This window comes from Lissotriton vulgaris, chromosome 1_1, assembly GCF_964263255.1.
Source record: "Lissotriton vulgaris chromosome 1_1, aLisVul1.2, whole genome shotgun sequence".
Classification (NCBI taxonomy): domain Eukaryota; kingdom Metazoa; phylum Chordata; class Amphibia; order Caudata; family Salamandridae; genus Lissotriton; species Lissotriton vulgaris.
In genome coordinates this window covers 962,080,487-962,096,461 of record NC_141685.1, presented here as the reverse complement: position 1 = coordinate 962,096,461, position 15,975 = coordinate 962,080,487, and the positions used below count along the sequence as shown (strand labels likewise).

Here is a 15,975-nt window from a genome sequence, read left to right as displayed (position 1 = left end):
TCATGAAGAAATTGCAGTGTTTTAGTAGTTTCAGCCATGAAGGGTTTAAGCGCACGGATTTCTTCAAGGATAAGATCCATGGATGTGGAGTGAGACGCAGAACCTGGAGATGGAGGATCTTTTTTTGGACGTTTCGTAGAGCCAGGTTGTAGAAGCTTACTGGTGGTGTTAGCTTTAGGAATTGCCCCACGAGTAACATCCGGTTTAGGGGAAATAAGGTCATCCATGGTCTGCGTCGTCGAGTCAGAGTCTGAGGAATGACGCGGTTTGGTCTTAGAAGCTGTAAGCTTGAGGGTGCGCAGTCTCCCCATATAAGGCAAGGGAGATAAATCGCAGTGCTACTCCAGATTCGAAGAAAAAAGGTTCTGTGAAGAAGGCACTCCTTAGTATGATGATATAGAAAAAAGAATAGTAGTGCTGTGATGTAAAGAGCAAAAGTTATTGGTATCACACACAATTCCTCGCAGTAAATCCTCCACAAGATAGAAGAATAGAAAAGTGCGTCACACAATAGTCACCAGTAAATTAAAAGTTCAGGCACAAGGACCGGAGTTGCATTGAGAAGAGTGGTCCGTGCGTGCAGACGATGTTTTGAACATAAAAGTTACTGGGCATGAGGAAGAGAGCCGTCTGCATCACATGTAGGAACAAACATTGTTGCAGGCAGGTAGTAGCCTGTTTGGTAAATTCCTGTGAGAAGTGGTGATTGTGTAATAACGCAGCGTGAAACGCTACTCAGCGTGAAGGAAAAAAAAAGAAAAAGGCATTAGAGGCTGAAAACACCAAAGAGAGATTCCTGCTGAGGAGTTACGATGGTAATGCGCAAATTAGTGAGGCTACTGAACACGGGGTGCATTGAGGAAGCACTGTGTCGTAGCAAAGATCATCTGCCGACAGAAAATGAAACGCGGCAAAAGATGAGAGAAAATGGCGGCCGCCGGAAAAGCGAGCCGCGTCATTAATGAAAAATGCGCATGGAAACGGAGTAGAGGGACGCAGCTGACAGCATTCTGCTCACCTCATGCTCCGATGCAGAAAAATGATAACGGCGTCCCTGAAAGTCCAGGAAATGTTGTAAAATTCGCTGGTGTCGGCGCTCGATCAACGGAGCTCCGGAGTCAAGCCGCCATCTTGTGCGGCGCTCAAGCCACGCCCCCTACCGAAGACAGTTCTAACATCAGGTGTTTGCATTTTATTCCCGGCTACATATCACGATGTGCTCAACTTGTTTATTAGAGATTTTGGACAAGTGAGGTGGTCGAGCGCCTAACTCACTATTGCTGACTGGAAGCCTGGAGGATGATTCTGAGCGAGTGAGACACTTAAGGTCCGATTCAAACAAAGGTTAAGATTTTTCATGTTTTAGTGATTCACATTCACTATGACACAATACATTTTGTGGAGCGCTCCAATATGTAACATTTTTGCTTGTGCAATTTCCATTTGTCTAAAATGCTTAATGTAAATGCATTAGCACGTGCTATTTCATTTTCCTTTTTTTCTCTATGAGAAAAATAAATTTCACAGTAGAAAAAAAAAAAAAAAAACACCTTGGGGCAGATTTACAATAACTGGCGCTTCCCTGCACAAATCAGCAGGGATGCACCAGTTATTTTGCTTGAGGTTAGGAACCCCTTGCGCCACCATGAATGCGCCGCAATTACAACACAGAAGTGATGCAGCGGTGTCGTAAAAATGTCGCAAGGGACTTGTAAATATGCCCCCTTTTCTCTAAAGCTCAATGACCCTCTCTCCATGTTGTCCCTGGAAAAATCTTTGACAGGTAAATCTTTGCGCCTTTTTGGGCCGGAAAACAAATGTAGCCCCAAAAAAGTAATTTTAGCTGAAACTTGTGTTCTGTGAGGGACTTGCCCAGAGCCCTGCTAGGTGAATCTATCAGCAGTAAGCAGTGGTTATAGTAAAACGTGAGAGAAGCACCTTTTAATGTGCTAAAAACCAAGACGTTAGGGACAGTTTATTATGGAGTTTTCAGACTTTTGATTGACCTACCCCTGGAACATGGACTAAATTCTACTTGCATACTTACGCCATATTAAAGAAGGTCCAAAGTAGGGCAAATCAACTAAATAATCAATTAAATCAATAAAATGATGTGAACTGTAAATCTGGCGCATAAATATGCTCGTCCGAGCAGCCTTTGGGCCTTTAATCTTTAATCTTTAGGAGCGTGAGCGAAATTCCTGATGTCAGGTACAGGTATGATTCTCCTTTTTTTTCTTTTTGTGGCATGTGCTTGCAAGAAAAAATTTTTAAAACTTTCATACCAGCTTGCAAAAGCATATTGGTTTTAACAATGCTGTTTAACAAAGTCGCATATTCATATGTTTGCTAGTTTTTAGGGGACACTATTTGGACTCCCTGAAGAGAGAGGGAGAATATCCACATTTTTGTTTGTGAAATGATTTTTCAACGGAAAGGTAAAATACATGCAATGCCTTCTGTGCACGCATCAGTTTAAATCGAGTTATTTCTAACCTCGGCATCCTGTGGTGATTTATTATAAACTACCTGCTTGGCATTACATTGGACTACGCTGGGGTGTCAGGGAAAGCGAGAGGCTTCTCAGACAACATCACATATCTTAGAAGGTCAGGACCCATTCCAGACCATCCAGCTGTGTGCGTCGGTGCTCACATATTTAGAGCATGATGTGTACAGGAAGTAGAATTTCCTTCGAAGTAACAAACCCCTAGATTCATCAAAGTCCTGTTTTGCGAGTCCTTAATAGCGATTATTAAGGAATCGCTATTAAGGACTTGCAAAACGGGATTCATGTAGGAATCGCTAAATAAATTGCGATTCCTACACATTCCTTATTTGCGATTAGCAAATTGCTAATCGCAAATAAGGAATAACTCCCCATTCATTCAATTTGCTAATCGCAAATAAGGATGCGATTTCAAGGGTGCTAGGGGTGTCCAAAGGACACCCTGTAGCACCCCTGAAATGTAAATTTAGACTTATGTTGCGCACACACATGTCCAAAGGACATGTGTGTGTGTAACATACAACTGAGAAAAATGAACAAAAGTGCATTTTTCTCAGTTTTCGCTATTTACCACGAAGTCAGACTTCGCGGTAAATAGCGGCAAAAAATAGCAAAATCGCAATTTATTAATGGTTCATGAATAGCATTTAAGGAATCTCAAATTGAGATTCCTTAAATGCGATCGCAATTTGATAAATCGCAATTTTTTGCGATTTCTCAAATTGCGAGTTCATGACCCATTGATGAATTCCAAAATCCATTTTTGCGGGCGCAAACGGCCGAATTCTGCGATTCGCACCGTTTGCGCCCGCAAAAATGCTTCATGAATCTAGCTGAAAACCCTTTAAAGTGCGATTGACGCGAGGCATTTCCGTGAATGGAAATGATGACCTTTCACTTGGAATGCGCAGAGCGTTTAAATTATAGCTACCTTACATACTTCAATGTAGTTGCCACAATGCCATCACTATTCTTCACACAGTGTTTTTAAAACTGGTGGTAGTAACTTGGAAGACTGCCCTAAAGTCACCCTGCTAGTAAATGTAAAGCAGTGCTCCCTTTGTGTTGACCCTCGGAATTTGAAACAATAAAAAGTGTTAAAAAACAATAAAGAAATTAATAATGGTGCAAATTCTTCAATGCTAGTTGCATATCTTTGAGCCACTCACGAAAAGATGTTTCCATATATAAAGTAGTCCTCCAGCAGTACTGCTTTCCCAACTCACAAACGCTATTCACAACAAGCCTTGGCATAGCCAATAGGTCTTGCCTTTGGGAACTTATAAGTGTTTAGCCATGCAGCAGTTGTTGTTGCACCAAGGATATTGTGCTGCATAACTAAATACTTATAAGGTCCCAAATGCGAGACCTATTGGCTATGCCAATACGTGTTTAAAGGGGGGTTCGAAACGGGTCTCTATCGGGCTCTGTTTTGTGCCCTGACACAGGCGGTCCGTTTTTTCCGGACTGCAGTGCCAGCAGGCACATCGATGTGCGTGTGCTCACACTGCTCACTTTTCACACTGCTCACTTCTCACTAGTGGAGAAGTTACGGCATGATGTCACGCCAGGTGACCTTTGTAGGGGGAGGAAAATCCTTTAAAGAGAGTCATTTTCTCTCTGGATTTCTCTTCCCTGTTTGAAACTCAGCAGCAGAAACCTCGTTGTGGTGTCGCCAGGGCTTTAAGTGGAAGCTTTTTCAATATTATATACAAGCCATAGTTGCTGCTTATTTATCTTATGCGACTAACAACCATTGACAAAGTCAATAGTCCTGACTTGTTGTAGGTATGATGTTACTTGTTGTATCATATATCTGGATACAATGACAGAAACAGCAAATTACAAGTCGGGCGGCACGGTATTCTACCTTTGCTACGCAGTCATTACTTCGTATTACCATTACTACGCATATTTTAGCTTGCAGATGCCATTACTTAGCATGCATTTACTTAGCATACATTTACTACACGTTTCATTTCTTAGCATGCACTTACTACGCATAATGGAGTTACTGTGCAAATTAAAGTTTTGGGGTACAGGGGTATTCTTAGGGGTCAGGGTGCATTTAAGGTTTTGGGGTGCTGGGGTATTTTTGAGGTTCAGGGCCCATTTAGGTTTTGATGGTGCTGGGGTAATTTTAGGGGTCAGGGTTGGTTAGGGTTTTGGGGTGCATGGGGTATTTTGAGGGTTCAGGGTGCGTTTAAGGTTTTGGGGTGCTGGGGTATTTTTGGGGTTCAGGGTGTGTTTAGGTTTTGGGGTACAGGGGTATTTTGAGGGTTAGGGGTGTGTTTAAGGTTTTGGGGTGCTGGGGTATTTTTGGGGTTAAGGGTGCGTTTAGGTTTTGGGGTACAGGGGTATTTTTAGGGCTCAGGATGGTTAGGGTTTTAGAGTGTAGGGGGTATTTTGAGGGTTCAGGGTGCGTTAAGGTTTTGGGGTGCTGGGGTATTTTTGGGGTTAAGGGTGCGTTAAGGTTTTGGGGTGCTGGGATATTTTTAGGGGCCAGGGTGAGGTAGGGGTTTCGGGTGTAAGGGGTATTTTTAGGGTTCAGGGTGCGTGCCAGTGGATAGGTGACTATTATGATTAATTTTTTGTTTTAAAGTACCAATAACGCGCTGTAACGGTATGCGTAATAAATAACTGCGAAGTAAAAGCTTTTTTAATGTGTTTGTGTATATTTGCGAAGAGAAAGCATGCACACTAAGATCATGCGTAGTAATGGTATTTGCAAAGTAAAATCTTTGAAGTAAATACCTGCTAAGTAACGGTATGCTAAGTAACATCATATATATCCGGGCGGCACACTGTGCTAATCACAGATTTTTAGGTTATGTGTTTTAAGCCACGCCCTTAATTACATTGGCCACGTACCTTTGAGAGAACTCCCCTCCCCCCCAGTTTTTACATCCCACTTAAAGCCCTGGATATAGGGCCTTATTCAGTCCCCTGGCCTCCCTGCTGAATCTGTCAGTCTGAGAACGTGTTATGACTGCCCATTGTGAGTCGCTTGATTCTGCCATCTTGTTTGGGTTGAGCTTCAAATGGGCACTGCTGGTGCACTTCCTCGTTCATTCTTGTCACTGTCTTCTGCTTCTCTTCTCTTGTAGGCGACTTCTAAGCTGTTCTTACTGACAAGCGCTCAAGTAATCCTCGCTGACCCCAAGACCGCCCAACCGAAGGCATCTATCAATGTAGCCGACATCGCCAGGGTCTCTGCCAGCAAGTACAGCGATGGTCTTTTCGCCATCCATCTCACGGAGGTACGGTGTGCCTGGGATTAGAGCAGGGCGTGGAGAGAAGTGTATGTGCTCATGCAGACGCCCCCTTGCTTTTCTTACAGATTTGCTCTCATTAGAGATGCGCCAGCACACACACTGCTGTCCTCATACAGATGTATACGTGCACGCACACAAAGACGTGGACTCACCCAGGACACACTACCTATACATAGTGCCAATATCAGCAACACACCCCACCTGCAAACACAGCAATCTCATAATAAAAACACACCAGTCACATTGTTTGTTGGAGAAAACATTGCTGCAGGTTTATTTGCATACAAATGATGCCAACATGGTAGGTCAACTTACAGGCGATCCAAGGACAGGCAGCAGTGACACCCAGAGTGGGTCCAAACACTAGACGTGGCAGGTTTGTGCCCTCATGTGGCACTAAGGTGGCCTCCTTCCTATGGGGGCCCCCTGCGTGGGCCGCTGGCAGCCTCACATTCATCACTGTTCTCTTACAGACAGGCACGCATGCGCTCGAGCTGTCCTTACAGGTGTGTCCCTGCTGCCTTTACTAACCCACAGATACACACTTTTGCACTTCTTTCCTCACAGATGCTTTTTCACACATCAAAACACCTTACAGATATTGTCCACGCCTAAACACACACTCAGGCTCCCCTGCCTTCACGTGCCCCCACTGTCAGACGCACACACTCTTGTTCCTCCAGGTGTACCATGTTGTCGTTACAGAAGAGAATATGAACCTACTGTCTTAACAGGTGGGGATCCAATATATGTTTTGACATGCACTCACTCCCATACAGATGTGCACCGTTGTTCTTAGGGTTGCTCTTCTGCTGTCTTTGTACCCATGCCCGGTGCTCACAGGTGTGTCCTTGTTGTCCTCACAGATAGAGACACATACACACAAAAACATGCTCAGCCCTTCCGGATGTGCTCATGGCTCGGCTTCTGCCTGTGATACACACCTGCTGTCTTAAACAATGTGCACCCACTCTCCATTTAGACGTGTACAGATGTGCACCACTGCCTTTCGAGGTGGTCCTCTGCTGTCTTTATAGGTGTATACCCACACCTCTTACATATGCCGGACACGCAGATGAGCACACACTTGCTATAGATGTATGCGCACTGTCCTCACAGTTGGGCACCCACACTCCTCCTTACATATTTGCTCCTCCCACTGTTATAGGGTTGCACCTGCCCTCCTTCCAGATGTTCACCCATGCCCCTTATGATGTGCATCTACTATAGCTACTGACATTCACCTGCATTGCTTCTGAATTTGCATCTGCCGTCTCTACAGATGTGTTGAAACTATCCTCACAGATCTGCAGCCCCAGGTCTTACAGATGTACCTCTGCCGTGATAACAGATGTTCTTCTACCGTCCTTGCAGATGTACATCTGCTGCCCCTACAAGTGCAGCCACTGTCCTTACAGATGTTCATCTAATGCCCCTTACAGACATTAATCTATTACCCTTACAGATGTGTACCCTGTACCTTTACATATACTTGTGAATGTCGAGTTTGGTAAAACGAGGGCCTGGAAAAGCCATGCTTGGAGGGGAGAGCACAGGATGGAGATGAAGAGGGACAGAACCCCCTTCCTTTGAAATATTTTTTTTAAAGGGGGACATTTTAAGACAAAAATGAAGCCTGCTTGCCTGCCCCATGCCGAAATTTTGTGGAGCCAGTAGATTTGAAGCAAAGACAAAAAAGACAAGCGCACAAAAAGAAAATGGCAGCCACGAGGGGCCAGGAGGAAAACACAAAAGGCTGATAATAGCGTTTTAAACAAGTAAAAGAAATGTATTCTCAGTTTGATGCAAAGCAACTGCACCAAATGTGTCACATTACGATTTTTCCCACAAAAAGGCTGCATCTGGGAAAAGGAATAGTAATACGTGTGTCATTAAACCCGTTACACACGCTGTAAGGCTGAATAGTTTTGCGCTGAAAACATTTTTGCATAAAAATGCTCTTCTTTCCAGGCAGCTCGTCTGTCAAAGAGCCTCTGGGAAGATCCTGTTGGAGGCGTGCTGGTTCTTTTCTTAGCTAATGAATTCAACACAGAATATCTTTTTTCAATTTCAATAAGTTCGATTATTTCATGGGGTGTTATGGTAATTGTGGACATTTCATGGAGATCTGGGGTAATTTAAACGCTATGTATTGCCCTCGTTGAGCACCACTAGCAGGAGTACCAGATACTAAATCTGGGCATTCACTTCTATGACGTAGCTACAGTGGATAATATATAGAAACATAGATGGGTAACAGTGAATTATGGGAATATCTTTCACCGAGGGGCTCTCGCTGTCTATTCGATGCCACTCAGAACCCCGAGGTGAAAAACACCACTGTAATTCACTTTTTAACCATCTATAATTTTATGTTATGTATGGCCCCTCAAATCATCTGCACCTGCTTTCAGTTGCTACACAAGGGCAGGGGAGTAATGGAGGAGCGTTAAATAACATGGCTTTTGTTATGTAGTCATGTACCAAAGGTTAAATAAAATACAGACCATCCTTGAGCAACCCCCACCACCTTCCCTGCCTTCCTTCCCCCTCCTGCAGCTGTGCTCACTGCTTTCGGTCATAGCAGACAAGCAACGCTGCACTGGCGGGCTTACGGGAAGGCAGGCATCCTGGGATGGAAGGCCGTCATGACATTACAACAGTAGGTAACCAGTTTTGTTATCAACTCTTGCTATGTCATAGCAGTGGGTTATGAGATTCAGAAACTGAAATAAACAATAGAGGCTCTCTGTGAGAGCACCACATAACAAAAGTTGTTAGGCACAGTTGGTACTTCATAAAAAAATTGCAGGCTGTTTTGACAGGCCTCTCTGAGAGCCTGTCAGAGCATCCCTCGCACTCCGCTCTGATGCGAAGCAGGGGACACAGCTTCGTCAGCAGCTGAGATGGCACAGAGGGTGTGTGGTTTTGGTGGCCGGAGACTAGTTATTCTACTTTACATTTGGGACAAGGAGGAGAAGCCATGTTATGCATGGCTCCCCATTACTACTCTGCCCCTGCAAGGCACTCGAAAGCCGGGGAGGATGATTTTGGGGGCCATACATAACATAGAATTATTTATGGGTTAAAAGTGATGTTGTGTTCCATTTGGGGAATCCCTAATATAGGCTCAGGTAGTCACCTAACCCTTCACCTATATTCTTTCCTACCATTGCACTACATAACGGTTCTTAGTACTGACCTTTTACCTAGTTACGGTAATGTCCAGAGATGACATGGGAATTTCTCCGAAAAGCTTAAGCCTCATTCATTATGCATGAGAATTAGAATCACAGCAGGACAGCAGGCCTACCATCTCCTGCATAATAACTATGTATAAGGGTCATTCCTTCCGTCATCCCAGTCCGACATGACACACCAAGGTATATCCCCAGGGAGTACCACTTGGGTATATATATACACCATATCATGCTTAGAGAGTTAAAGGAGAAAAGGAAAGGACTTCCATGCCGACACACTGACGCGAGACGCTGAGGCTCCTGTATGCAGACACTCCAGCTCGCAGTGGTCTGATATCCCTTGCGGGGTGTTGATCTCGAGACCAAGACAGGGTCCCACAGTCTCTCACTTCAGGTAATGCCAATCCTAGAGGGATTCTTGGCTTCCCCCCCACATACATGCTAGGTACATTCAGGTACATCTAGTTAGAGATGCATCGTAGGAGTACGCATTCTACTGCTGCTGAGCACAGGTGCATCCATCGCAGCACAATCACCATCCACCTCCCGTAGTCACGTGGTTGCCAGCAAGTCTCACTTCCTAACGCCACCCAAGCGTCCTGCACAGAGTCTTTCAGGCTCGGCACAGCACTGCAGAAACTTCCCTGCGCCATTAATTCAGTAATTACCTGGTCAGCAATGTGTGTGCCACTTTGTGAACACAGAATCCAGGGAGTCATATTCAAGAATATCAGCCAAATGTCCACGTGGCGGGGGTTCAGAGGATCCCAAAGCCGTCGCTCTCGGGCATTAGGCGGGGCAGGCTCAGTTCTTCGATATGTACCTCCACACCACTTTTCACAGGGGCATCAGCAGTTTACACCTTGTCACACAGCCCTTAGAAGAGTTCATGACATCCACGCCACAGTCAGCCATACCTCAAGTAGCAGCATGGAGGGCAGCAATGGTCTAGTTATGAATCCACAGGCTTCAGCAGGCAGCTCAGCAGCGGAGGCTTCCTCAATTTAATAATAATATGAAATTTATAATGCGCTCAGCTTACCCGGGGGCATCCCGGCGCAACAGACCAGAAGGAGAGACTAAGCTGATCACTACTATGGAAACAAGTGGGTCTTAAGAAGTTTCCTGAATGGTAGGATCTTGGGCTCTGAGCGAATCTTGAGGGGCAGAGAGTTCCAAAGAGAGGCCACTTGTACAGAGAAACGCCTGCCCCCAGAACGAGCTCTTCTTACTCTCGCTAACTGCAAAAGGTGTTTTTGGTCCGAGCGCAGCAGACGTGGGGGTTTGTAAGGACGGGCCATGTTAGCAAGGATGGGGGGGCCTTTGCCATGTAAAATTTTGTGGGCTGTACATAGCGCTTTAAATTTCACCCGCTCCTTCACTGGGAGCCAGTGAAGCGCTTTGAGGGCCGGAGCAGCAGACTGCCTTCTGGGAACATCCATAAGGACTCTCGCAGCTGCGTTTTGCACCTGTTGGAGGGTTTTGAAGGTCGTTTCGGGAGCACCGAGAAACAGCGCGTTCCCATAATCAAGCCTCGATAGAATCAGGCCACGTATCAACAGCTTCCTTGCTGGATCAGGAAGCAAAGGTAGCACCTTTCGAGCTGATCTCAGTAAACCAAAGCAAACCCCTGCGGTCTTCCTGGCATGAGTCCTGAAGGACAGGTCTTCTTCCAACCATACTCCCAAGGACTTGATCTCCTTCTTGGGGGATGGTGGGTCACCAAGAGACCGGGGCCAGCAGCTCGCAATAATGGAGGGGCTGGAATTGCCCAGGAGCATCAGCTCGGTTTTACCTCCATTAAGCTTTAAAGCGGAGATAGACATCCAACGATAAACATTGGCAAGGCAGTCGTGTAACACCACAGGTTGTTCCGCCAGCTGAGTGAGGCCCACCACCAGCTGAGTATCATCAGCATAACTGATGATCTTCACCCCCGAAGGGGCGGCCACTCTTTCAAGTGGAGTCATATATATATTAAATAGGGTAGGGCTCAGTGATGAGCCCTGCGGGACTCCACATTGAAGGGGGATTAGGGCAGATTGCTCTGACCCTTCCCAGACTTGGTAGAAACGGTCAGAGAGAAAAGATCCCAACCATTTCAGGGCCGTCCCTGAGACACCTACCTCTGACAGACGTTGGAGGAGCACCTGATGACTCACAGTGTCAAAGGCAGCACTCAAGTCCAGGAGGATCACTGCCACTGACCCTCCTGTATCTAGAGTGCTCCTTGCCTCCTCCACTACTGCCAGCAAGGCAGTGTCTGTTCCATGGCCGGGGCGGAAACCAGTCTGGGAATCTCCTAGCAGGTGGTTAGACTCAAGATGGTGAGAGAGCTGACGGTTGACCAACTTCTCTGCAATTTTTGAAAATCCAGGCAGAAGTGAAATTGGCCTGAAGTTGGTCAAATTGGATGAATCCAGTCCTGGTTTTTTCAATAGGGCTTTCACCACAGCCTTTTTCCATCTCTGGGGCACTGTGCCCTGAGCAAGTGAAAGATTCAAGAGATCAGTCAGAGGAGTTGACAAGGTGCTAGCCACGAGCTTAAGATGTTTTATGGGAACTGGGTCACTCGGGGAACCACTCTTCATCTCCAACAGGACTTTTATCACCTCCTCTTCCGAGAAGGGGCCAAAAGATGCTAGCTCAATCGAGCGACTTGTGAGGCTAGTAACCGGTTCATGGCTTTGAGGAATAGTGGGTAAGGAGGATAAGATTTTCTCTATTTTTGAATGGAAGAAGCTGGCCAGTTCTTCACATTTTTCTTTGGGATTATCATGCAACACTGGAGGGACCGGGGCATTCAGAAGTTCCTTGAAGATTTTAAACGATTCTCCAGAAGAATTGCTTGCTCTCTCAATCCTGTCGCTAAAGAAAATCTTTTTAGCGTCCTTCAGTGCGCTTTTATATTTTCTCAACTCCCTTTTGTAATTGGCCCGGCTTTCTTCCGTCTGCTCTCTCCTCCAAGCACGTTCAAGCCTTTTACAAGAGGTTCTGATGGACCTAAGTTCGGGGGTATACCAGGGGGCAGAGCCAATTCTTCTCTCCCTAACAAGCCTCCTTTTATTCGGGATCAATAAGTCCAGAGAGTTAGTCAGCCATTCGCCCAAGAGCTGATCAGCGATGTTGGGGTCATCTACGGGGTGAGGACAGGTTCTAGCTAGTTCTTCCGCCCACCTGTCCACCGGGAGCTTCGACCAGAGTCGTTCCACAGTATGTTGTCTTGGTGCGGGGTCTCTCCGGTTCCCCAGCAACCAGCTAAACGGAATGAGATGGTGATCGGTCCAGGGGAGAGCCTACATCTGGAGAGCCTGTAGGTTCGCAGAATTAGCAAAAACCGCATCAAGCTGATGACCTCTAATATGAGTAGCTCCCATATTAACGAGATGTAGGTCCAGTGCCCCGAGCAAACTTAAAAAATCCCTTGCTACTACGTCATTGGGGTCGTCAAAATGAAAGTTGAAGTCCCCAAGAATGACAAAGTTGGACGAGGCAGCAGCCAGTGGGATAACAGCCTCCATGAAAGAATCCACAAAGTTCCCTAGCGTAGCGGGAGGCCGATACACAAGGAGGCCAGAGATAGAGACAGTAGAGGAGACGCGAAGGGTAAACTGACAACTTTCAGCGTTGTTGATGCCGCAGTCTACTGCTTTGCATAAGAATGTGTCTCTGTAGACAATGGCCACTCCACCCCCTCTCCCATCCGGCCTATCAAGATGGAACATGAGGTATCCCGGGGGGAGAGCGTTGACAATGTCGGGGTCGGAGCCTGTGGTCAGCCACGTTTCCGTCAGGAATAAGACATCCAGACTATGGTCCAAAAGGAGGGAGTGAACCTCCGTGGCATGACAAGGCAGTGATCTGCAATTAAGCAGAGCCATAGTCCGTGAGTCAAGGTCCTTGCGAGTGTTATGCGGGTGACAGGCAAGACAATGTTTATATGCGGAACCCTTAGTCCAGTAGTAGCAACAGCTGGGGTGTCTGGCCATGCGTAGAGCAAGCAGTGTGTCCCGCGAATACCTGTGGAAGGGGGTGTTAGACGGACCGGGAGGGTCGGCCGAGGAGAGAGGGAGAGGTCTCCGGGGAGAGCCGTCTCCAGCGATCGTACAGACAAGTAACTTCCCCCCCACAGACGTACACCACACCAGGATAAGGTTCAACGTTACTTTATAAGCAATTCTTTAAGTACGGTGGAATGGTACAAGGAGGTCTGGACTCCGGGGTCCCCTCTAGTTTAGTTTCTTGGTTGGGAAAGGGGGTAGCGGGACAGTCTCGTTACCAATCTGGTGGATATGGTGGTAGATGAAATAGCTCACAATCCTCGAGCTCGGCGTTCTAGATGATCGGGCCGCGGCGGAGCCAGCAGGTCCCGATGGAGGTGGAGGTTACAAACGGTCCGCGGCCACGCCAGCAGGTCCCGACGACGATGAAGGTTTCAGAAGGTTGCGGCAGCGCCAGCAGGCAGGACGATAGTTCGCAAGGCAGGGCTACGGCAGCGCCAGTAGTCCGTCAAGGATGAGTTCTTCACTGCGTCTCTCGACTCCAGGATACAACTGCCTTCCTGCTCTGGAGCTGCCCCAGTTATAGGTCTGGCGCCCTTTGATGTCCGGACCCTCGCACTTGGAGGTCGGGAGGTCCGGGATGAGGGAGTCCAGACACCCAGCAGGGGGGTGGAGCCAGCGCCTGGGGGAGCTGGGGGCGATCGGCACTTGGCGGGGGGAGAGCCATCGACGCCTCTCTCTCCCATTGACCTGCCAAGTAGTCCGCTCACCTCCTGGGTGGATGGTGGTGCCGGGATGTCGGGGCCTGGCCAGGCCCAGGGTTAGGGTCGATCGGAGGCCACGCGACCTCGTGGTGCTGTGTCCAAGATGGCGCCCAGGCCGGGCGAGAGGGCCGGTAGGGGATCGGGCCCATGAGGTGGAGATGTTCAGGGGCAGGGGTCCCATAGGAGACGGGAAACGGGTAGTGGTTGCGTGTAACACCTGAGGAGCCGGGCTCGGGCCTGGTCGTGCGGGGAGGGAGCAAGCCCTTCATGTGGCCTGTCCAACATGCGTCCCCCCCAGCTGAAGGCGGGGAGAGTCACCCATCCTCTTGGGGACTCTCCTCGTCGAGGCGGAAAAAGCGTGACAGGCCATCTGCGTTGGCGTGGTCTTGCCCAGGCCGATGTTCCACCGTGAAGTCCATCCCCTGCAGGGAGATGGACCAACGTAGTAGTTTCGGGTTTTCCCCCCGCATCTGCATTAGCCACTGCAGGGGCCGGTGATCGGTCTGTACCCGGAAGTGGGTGCCGAAGAGATAGGGCCGGAGCTTTTTGAGGGCCCACACCACGGCGAAGGCCTCCCTCTCGATGGTGCTCCAGCGTTGTTCTCGGGCCAGGAGTCGCCTGCTGATGAAAGCCACTGGCTGGTCAAGTCCTTCGGAGTTCAATTGGGAAAGGACTGCCCCAATGCCATGGTCGGAGGCATCCGTCTGGACGATAAATTCCCGACTGTAGTCGGGGGCCTGGAGCACAGGGGCGGAGCACATGGCGGCCTTCAGCTTCTCGAAGGCCGCTTGACAGTCTGGGGTCCAGTTGACCTTCTTTGGTTGGTTTTTGGATGTGAGTTCTGTGAGGGGCCCCACAATGCTGCCATAGTCTCGCACGAACCGCCGGTAGTAGCCTGTGAGTCCCAAAAAGGCGCGGACCTCGGTCTGGGTGATGGGGGGCTGCCAAGACTGGATGGCAGCGATCTTGAGTTGCAGAGGGGCCACCAGACCGCTTCCCACCTGGTGCCCGAGATAGGTCACGGACCCCTGGCCAATTTGGCATTTGCTGGCCTTGATCGTGAGGCCAGCTCGTTGGAGGGCCTGTAGCACCTCTCGGAGGTGGTGGAGGTGGTCGGACCAGTGGTGGCTGTACACAGCGATATCGTCCAGGTAGGCGGCGCTGAATTCTTCAAGCCCCGCCAGGACCTGGTTAACTAGCCGCTGAAACGTTGCTGGGGCATTCTTCATGCCGAATGGCATGACCTTGAAGTGATAGTGGCCATCAGGGGTGGAGAATGCAGATCGTTCTTGGGCCCGGGGTGTGAGACCGATCTGCCAGTAGCCCGCTGTCAGGTCGAAGATACTGAGGTAGCGGGCAGCTCCCATGCGGTCGATTAGTTCATCTGCCCGGGGGATGGGATGTGCGTCTGTTCTGGTGACCGCATTCAAGCCCCGGTAGTCGACGCAGAACCGGAGTTCCGGCGTGGCGCCGGGGGCGGCCGCTTTGGGGACCAGTACTACTGGGCTGGCCCAGGGGCTGTCGGAGGGCTCGATGACCCCGAGCGTGAGCATCCTGGCCACCTCCTCTTGGATGCAGGCCCGTACCCGATCTGGTACGCGGTAGGCCCGGTGGCGGATAGGGGGACTGTCCCCAGTGTCCACGTCGTGTACGCACCAGGGGGTGACCCCTGGGGTGAGGGAGAACAGGGTGGCGAACTGTAGCAGGAGGTCTCGGCATCCTTGGCGCTGTTCCAGGGTGAGGGCCTCCGAGAGTCGGACCCCGTCCACGGAGCCGTCCTTCTCCCGAGTCCGTAGGAGGTCAGGGAGGGGTTCGGAGTCCTCCTCGGCTCCATTGTCTGTTGCCATCAGGAGGCTGAGTTCTGAACGCACAAAATGGGGTTTCAGCCTATTAGCGTGGATGACCCGGAGAGGGTTCCGTGAAGATTCCATATCAATGAGATAGGTGACAGGGCTCTTGCGCTCAATTACTTTGAAGGGCCCGTCTACTTGTCTTGCAGGGCGCATGGCTCGGTGGGGGACATTACCCACACTTGTTGGCCGGGTTCAAATTCGATGGAGGAGGCATTTTGATCGTACCACCTTTTCATGTCCTCCTGACTGGCCTCCAAGTTTGCTTTTGCCATCTCTCTGAATCGTCGGGTCTGCTTGCGGAGGGTTAGGAGGTACTTGAAAACATCTGGAGGGTTCTTTAGAGGGGGCATTTCCCAGCCTTCTTTGACTAGGC

The 15,975-nt window shown here is 48.9% G+C and overlaps 1 protein-coding gene across 1 annotated transcript in view; it reads left to right on the top strand.

The window, feature by feature from the left end:
* The window catches only part of MYO1A (myosin IA), a 359,821-nt gene that overhangs the window by 323,937 nt on the left and 19,909 nt on the right, over window positions 1–15,975 (top strand). The window contains exon 27 of the mRNA XM_086959948.1: window positions 5,617–5,769. Within this exon, the coding sequence (XP_086816074.1) occupies window positions 5,617–5,769 (153 nt within the window). The remainder of the gene's footprint in view (window positions 1–5,616; window positions 5,770–15,975) is intronic.